The sequence below is a fragment of the Microtus ochrogaster genome, chromosome 8 (genome assembly GCF_000317375.1).
Source record: "Microtus ochrogaster isolate Prairie Vole_2 chromosome 8, MicOch1.0, whole genome shotgun sequence".
In the NCBI taxonomy this organism is placed as follows: Eukaryota; Metazoa; Chordata; class Mammalia; order Rodentia; family Cricetidae; genus Microtus; species Microtus ochrogaster.
The window spans coordinates 39,430,156-39,437,953 of NC_022015.1; the positions used below are offsets into that span (position 1 = coordinate 39,430,156).

At 39.4% G+C, this 7,798-nt stretch overlaps 1 protein-coding gene across 1 annotated transcript in view; it reads right to left on the reverse strand.

Moving 5' to 3' along the window:
- C8H11orf80 (chromosome 8 C11orf80 homolog) overlaps positions 1-7,798 on the reverse strand; it is a 112,415-nt gene that overhangs the window by 79,094 nt on the left and 25,523 nt on the right. The window contains 1 exon segment of the mRNA XM_013347785.2: positions 6,270-6,323. Within this exon segment, the coding sequence (XP_013203239.1) occupies positions 6,270-6,323 (54 nt within the window).

Below are 7,798 nucleotides of genomic sequence, written 5' to 3' on the forward strand. Positions count from 1 at the left end.
AGATGGTTGTGAGCCACCATGTGGTTGCTGGGAATTGAACTCAGGACCTTTGGAAGAGCAGGCAATGCTCTTAACCACTGAGCCATCTCTCTAACCCCCAAGAAAAGATTTTTAAAATGTATTTATTTTTATTTTATATGCACTGGTGTTTTGTCTGCATGCATGTCTGTGTGAGGCTGTTGATTCCCTGGAACTGAGGTTACAGACAGTTGTGAGCTGCCATGTGGGTGCTGGGTTTTGAACCCATATTCTCTGGAAGAGTAGTCAATACTCTTAATGCCTGGCAATCTCTCCAGCCCTAAAAGCACTTTTAAATTAATTTAATAAACAATTGTATATTACAAGGATGTAATTAACAAGGAATGAGTTTATTATATAATGAAGAAAAAGGGAGAAACTCACTCCTCTTAAAAAGGCAAGGTTTCTAACTCTGGAGAATTGTAAGAATGTTGATATCATTATAAAGAAATTTTAAAGCAGGGTGGTGGTGGCACACACCTTTAATCCCAGCACTTGGAAGGCAGAGGCAAGTGGGTCTCTGTGAGTTTGAAGTCATCCTGGTCTACAAATTGAGTTCCAGGACAGTCAGGGTTGTTACACAGAGAAATCTTGCCTTGAAAAACTTTTTTTTTTATTTTAAAAAAGGAATCTCGAAAAACCAAATAAATAAAAGAAATAAATACATCAAATATCAATTTAGGAAAGCATGTTACACATTCCAGAGTAACTCCCAAACAGAATAGTCTGCTGCTAAGCCTGAAGCCTGAGGTCCTGGGGCCCGTGTACGGGAAGGAGAGAAACACTCCTGTAAGTTACCCTCCAGCCTCCACATGTGTGCCATAACTCAAGGAAGAAAGGCACACTGGTGACGGGACCTTGAAGACTATCTTCTGGGCTACCACAAAAGCTCTGGGAACACAGCTCCCTTCCAATCCTGTCACACCCTATTTCATTTGCAGAGCTGTCCCTTTCTGTCACTTCATGGCAAGGCAGATATTCAATAAAAGTTACTGAATGAAAGCATGACTCATTAGAAACTGGAGATGGATAAAGAGAAAATGAACCTAAAGAGGCAGGACTCTTGGGAGGCTGTGCTGGTCAAATGTTTATTAACTCAGCATAAGTATGAGCCTATTTGTAGAAAATGACCTGGAATGCCCAGAAGAAAGAAGGCAAAGAAGTAAAGGCAACGGAAATTAGATTATTCCGGCAGTTCAGCTCCCTGAGAGAAGAGTGGCACCTCATTCAGGCACCGGCGAGGTCAAGCAAAGGATGAGGATGACAGTGTGCTCACACTGAATTCAGAGGTATGCTACTCATTTTGAAAGATATACAACTCTTTAGCATCTGGACCCTGATGATTAATAAATCAGCTGCCAGAAACTCCCTGATGAAGCTAATTAAACAGTGTAAAGACAGTGGACCAATTTAAGCAGTTTGCTAACAGTGTTACAGGAATGTTAAATAAATAATAATAGTAATAAAGGCATAATTAATGACACATAAGCCAAGAAGCTAAGGGATTTGAGTCTTAGTCTTGGCCAATTTCCTTTGTGAGCTTCACTGAGCAATTTATGCTACTAATTAGTATGAATAAATAGCATTATGGAGTGGAGGTTAGTATTATGATCCCTAACAACTGAAGGATTAAGCTGAAGTTGGCTACTAAATATGACTGACATTGAACAAATGACTCAATTTTTGCTGTATACTTGATCCATAATATTTCATATTTTTACAAAGAGCCACTCACTCTTTATCATATTCATATAAAATATATTAAACAAAACTATTTGAGTTTTAAAAATTAAAAGTTAAATCTAAATCACTATGACACTATCTAAATTTTGTATTAGTATAGAAAATGTGATTTCTATAAATGATACTTGACGCCTCCTCCCTACTAGTTACAATGCAATAAATAAACTGACTCCTTTGTTGTTATGGGGTTTTCATTTTTCAAAGCACTTTCACAAATATTAATTGAAGCAGCCTTACCTATAATGTGACTACTTCTTGCACATGCATATTAAATATTAGTTAATATAATAGAAAATCCTATTACCTTGCCACTGCTCATAACATATTTCCTCTGTCTATATAGAATTACTTCTTTCAAAGCACTTTCAAACATTTCAACTGCAGCAGTGGCATTAGGAATGATCTTTCCATTTTTTGTATCATCCCATAGAAACAATCCCAAGAGGAAGAGCAACTAACAATAATAGAGATGATTTTGAGGCAACTGATCCATGACTCTTTTTTAGAGGGGAGAATTGGGTTTTTGAGACAGGGTTTCACATAATCCAGGTCGCTCTTGAATTCACTAGGTAGTCAAGGATATCTTTAAACTTCTGATTCTCCGGTCTCCATTTCTCAAGTGCTGTGACCACAGGCATGTACCAACATGTCCAGTCATAACCCATGACTTTTGAATTTGGATTCAGATCTCCCAAAAGTCTTGGAATCAGAGCAACTCTTCCGGCCAGTAAATTGATGCCTCCTTTCTTCCAGGATAGCTTAGGAGGCAGTAGAGCAGAGTGATTAAAATCTAAGTATGAACTGAGCTCAGTTGGAATTGTGATTGCTTAGCATGCAAGAGACCATAGGTCCCATCCCAGCACCTCATAAATTGGGCAGGGTTTCTCGAAAACAACAATGAAGGAATATAAGTATGTGGGCCAGACACATGCCTTTAATCCCAGGATTCAGGAGGCAGAGGCAGGTGGATCTCTGTGAGTTCAAAGACAGCTTTGTCTACACAGCAAGTTCCAAGGACAGTCAAGGCTAATAATAGAGAGACTCTGTCTCAAGAAACCAAAAACAAACACACAAGTAAAAAACAAACAAACAAAAACCCCTCCTCTGTAATGAGCACAGGCCTAAAGTATAATAAATGTTCACTAGAATAATCACTGTGATAATCACTAAAGAAAGAACATTCTATTCAAACTTTCACAGACTGTCTGTTCAAGAGTTAAAAGACTATGTCTCAATAAAAACATGATATCATATTAACGTAACAAAAACGGTTTTATCCTTATTGTCTCTTTAAACATTAGGACTTGGGCTGTGTAAACAGAAGGCTTGCTTCTAGGGAAAATGCTCTAGTTCTAAAAGCAGTTTATCCCAGGTTTAGCTGCTATGCAACTTTGAGCTATAGGCAGGCATGCTGGGAAAAATGGGATATGCTGCTTCCCCAAGCATAATCTGCCTCCATGGGTGTGGCCTTTTTGGAGGAATATTATTTTAAGGCATGTTGCTTTTGTTTATGCTACATTTGTTTAACTCTGTGAAGCTGTGATTCTTTGCCTGTCTAAAACACCTGATGGTCTAATAAAGAGCTGAACAGTCACTAGTGAGGCAGGAGCAAGGACAGGCTGGGCTGGCAGGCAGAGAGCATAAATAGGAGGAGAAATGAGGAAGAGGAGGAGCAAGAGAACAAGGAGAGGAGGAAGGACATCAGGGGCCATCCACCCAGCCACCCAGTCTGTCACAGAGAAAGAAGTAAAAACAGGTATACAGAAATAGAAAAAGATAAAAGCCCAGAGGCAAAAGGTAGTCAGGATAATTTAAGAAAAGCTGGCAAGAAACAAGTCAAGCTAAGGTGAGGCATTCATAACTAAGAAAAAGCCTCTGCTCTGTGAGTTCGAGACCAGCCTGGTCTACAGAGCTAGTTCCAGGACAGGCTCCAAAGCCACAGCGAAACCCTGTCTCGAAAAACCAAAAAAAGAAAAAAAGAAAAAAAAAGAAAAAGCCTCTGTATGTAATTTATTTGGGAGCTGGGTGGTGGAGCCCCCAAGAAGCCAAAAGAATAAAACATCACCCAACAGTTAGTTGTTCCCAAAGCGTATGCACTGCAGGTACTAGAAACTCAAATATCAATAATGTTGTTATGAAGGAGAAGAAAGGCAAAATTAGATGCTTAATAACAAACTAGTAAATAACTGCTAAAAACCACAAAAAGATCTAGATATTTTCCTCATAAAGTTGCAGATAAGTTCCTACAAAAACTTTAAATAAAAATTCATTTTAACTTAATTTGAAATGTAAATAATAACATTATGATGATTAATGTCACTCCAGCCCACGTTCAAATTATCAAAATATAACTGGCAGAATAAAATATATGTGTCTAGTTATAAATACCGGCAGAGCACACATAATTAGAGTATTAAAAGTAAAATTCTTTTGTTAAAATTTGTTCATTTTTAATTTTTAAATTTAAATTTAATTAAAATTTTTTAATTTTAATGAGTATTTTGTTTGCATATATGTATATGCAACACAATCATGCCTGGTTCTCACAGAGGCCAGAAGAGGGAGTCGGATCCCTAGGATGAAAGTTATAGGCGTTATGAGCTGTATTGTGGGTGCTAGGAACTGAACCTCAGTCCTCTGCAAGAGCAGCCAGTGCTCTTAACTGATGAGCCATCTTTTCAGTCTCAAAAAGTAAAATTCTTAAACCATACCTTAATTCTAATAAAAAACTATAATAAAACTGATAAAATGTTCTATGTTATTACAGACAAAAACAAACAAACAGCAAGAGATGGTGATGCTCCTCAGTGGCAAAATCCTGGGTACCATCCCAAACACCACAAAAAGTAATAGCGATCGCTTGGGGAACTAGGGCTATAGTTTGGAGGTAGGTAAGGCTTCTGCCTAACATGTGTGGGGTCCTGGGTTCCATCCCCTATGAAACCTAAACTTGGTAAAATTTACATCTTAACAATTAAGAGGGGAACACATTCACTGGCTAGCTATTTCAAAACCACACAAGCACAACAGATAAAAAATGGAAGCACAATAGCTCTCTGACCATTTTGGTCTCTTTAAAGTAAATGCAGACTCTTTCTAAGTCAAAGAAAAGATGAAATTATTAAACCTACAATCTTCAAAAGTTCCTAAGCTGGGACTGGCAAGATTGCTCTTGCCACCAAGCCTGACAATCTGAGTTCAAGTCCCAGAACCCACATAGTGAAAGGAACAACTCCAACAAGCTATTCTCTAGTACACACACACACACACACACACACACACACACACACGTACAATAAATAAAGTTTTAAAAAAATTTATGTTTCTCCTGTAAGCCCAGCACTTGGAAGGCAGAGGCAGGTGAATCTCTGTGAGTTCAAGGCTAGCTTGGTCTACAAAACAAGTTCCAGGACAGCTAGAGCTAAACAATAAAACCCTGTCTCGAAAAAAAAAACAAAAAAAACAAACAAAAAAATTGAGTTCTGAGTCGAGTGGTGTTAGAGCATGCCTTAATGCCACCACCACCCAGGAGGTAGAAGTGGATGGATCCCTGAGTTCAAGGCCAGCCTGGTCTACAAAGCGAGTTCCAGGACAACCAGTTCTACACAGAGAAACCCTGTCTTGAAATAAATAAATAAATAAACAAATTTTAAGTTCCTAAACCATACTAATGTTAACATATATTTCTGACATATAATATAGAGAACAATATTACTATATTACTACAAGAGGAACCATTTATGGTCCATTTCTGAACCATATAGGAACAAATCTTCTTTTATATCTGGGAAACTTCTGCCTGAGTTGTACAGAGAATAGTCAGAAAAGCTAGAATTACCTGGATACCATGTCCATTCCTGCATCTATTTACCTTTATTGTTCCAGTGGAATTGCCAGATAAAATGTAGGATAAAGCGTTACATGAGACACACTTATACTGAAAAATGAGGGTCTGAGGCTGGAGAGGTGGCTCAGGGTTAAGAACACATACTCTTCTTCCAGAGGGCCAGAGTTCAGTTCTTGGCACCCCTGTTGGGCAGCTCACAACCACCAGAATCAGGAGATCTGACTTCCTCTGTGAACCCTGCAGGCACCCACACACATGTGGCATACACACGGAAACATACACATAATTGAAAAATAAAATACATCTTTTTGGGGTTTTTTTTGTTGTTTTTGTTGTTTTTTTTTTTTTTTTTTGAGTCAGGCTTTGGAGCCTGTCCTGGAACTCGCTCTGTTGACCAGGCTGGTCTCAAGCTCAAAGAGATCCATCCACCTGCCTCTGCCTCCCAAGTGTTGGGATTAAAGGCATGTGCCATAACTGCCTGGCTAAAATACATCTTTTAAAGCATCTAATGTTTTTCTCAAAATGTAATTTGAATGGGTATCCTATATTTTTATTTACTAAGCCAAGGAATTATATCTTTCAGAATAAATGTACATTTAGAAAACAACAAACTTATTAACAAAAAGAGATTTAGTCTCCTGGAAGTTAAGTACTTGTTTACCTCGTAGAAACTTCTTGAAGACCAAGCCACCATAAACACTTCCTGTAGAAGCAACTGTAAGAAAAAAATACAAAAAATGTAAAACAATTAAGTATATTTGACTTTAAAAAAAATCAACGGGACCCTGAAAATACTGCCTTTAGATATGGAACATTAAAAGGAGCCCTTAGTAATGAGTTCAGCACAAAAGAGGGCAAAAATGGTACTAAAAGGCACAATGAATACGTGGGGGTTGATGACAACCAGTGGCAATTCTTTTCGCCTAAATTTAGCACCTATAATCAACACCAGGACTGTTCCTCTAGATGCTGCTATACTTGAAAGAACAGGATTGTGGGAAACTCTAAACTGCAGCTATTGATCAGAGAGCATGGTGCCAGCAACTAACTTTGAGTGTAAGAGTCAATTAAAATATTGGCCCTTTTGAACCAATTTTACTCTGAAATAGAAGATATTTTGCCAGTCAATTGGCTAAGAATTATTTGCACCCAGATACCTAGATTTTAAAGAGCCGAAGTTCTTTGTCCTCTTTTTAAACTGAATTTAATTAGAACTTCACCGCGTCTTTTCAGCATCCTAGAGGCTGGCCCTCCCTAACGCCGATGCAGGGAGAAGCTGTTCTGAGTGCACTGAAGTGTGAACCTCTGTGATGGAAAAACCAAAGTCGTCGTTTAAAGAGTGGGCTTAGTGAATCTAAACACGGAGCACTGAGACAGCTAATACTCCTCATTCCCTTGCTTCCGAATGTTAGCTGCTAGGCTTTACCCATCAAGATAGAGGATCCGACCATTCTAAGAGCAAAGATATAATGACACTGATATTAAACAAAATGAGGTTTTCTCAACAAAGAGTTGGAAGAAAAACTGGATGTAGCCATGGAGCCGATCCGGGTGCACTACATCCTGTGAGCTGGGATGGCAGGTGAGTCCCTGTGAAAGGAACTGGACTGTGCAGTCCGGGGTATCTGTCGCTGGGAGAGGCTTTACAAAATGGAAAGTGGGGAAAGACGCTGAACCCAACAGCCTGAGCTGGCCCCCCCATCTGGGGGCATGCTGAGAAGGACCCAAAGGAAAAGAGACATGATTGTCAACTGTCAATGTGTAACACTGAAGTCTACTTCTCCAGTGCTTTAGAGATGATTATCATCGGCAGTGATGGGATGGACCCTGACAAGGACAGCCTCCTCCTGGGCCAGGAGCACTTCTGTTGCCATGGAGACATCCACATTGAGTGGTATTCACAGAAGAAATTAGCAAAGAAAACCAGGTGTGGTAGCGCACATGCATTATGTCAGCCCTGGGGAGGCTGAGGCAGGAGAATTATCACAAGTCTGAGACCAGCCTGAGCTACACAGTAAGTCATATCTCAAAAAAGCGAACGCTGGGGCTCAGTTATAAGAGTGCTTGCACAGACAAGGATTGAGCCCATCAACTGGGTAGATGGTGGCACAATCTGTCACCCTAAGACACAGGAGTCGGAGGAAGGAGGATCAGGAGTTCAAAGTTGGCCTTGAAGTCAGCGGTGGTGGC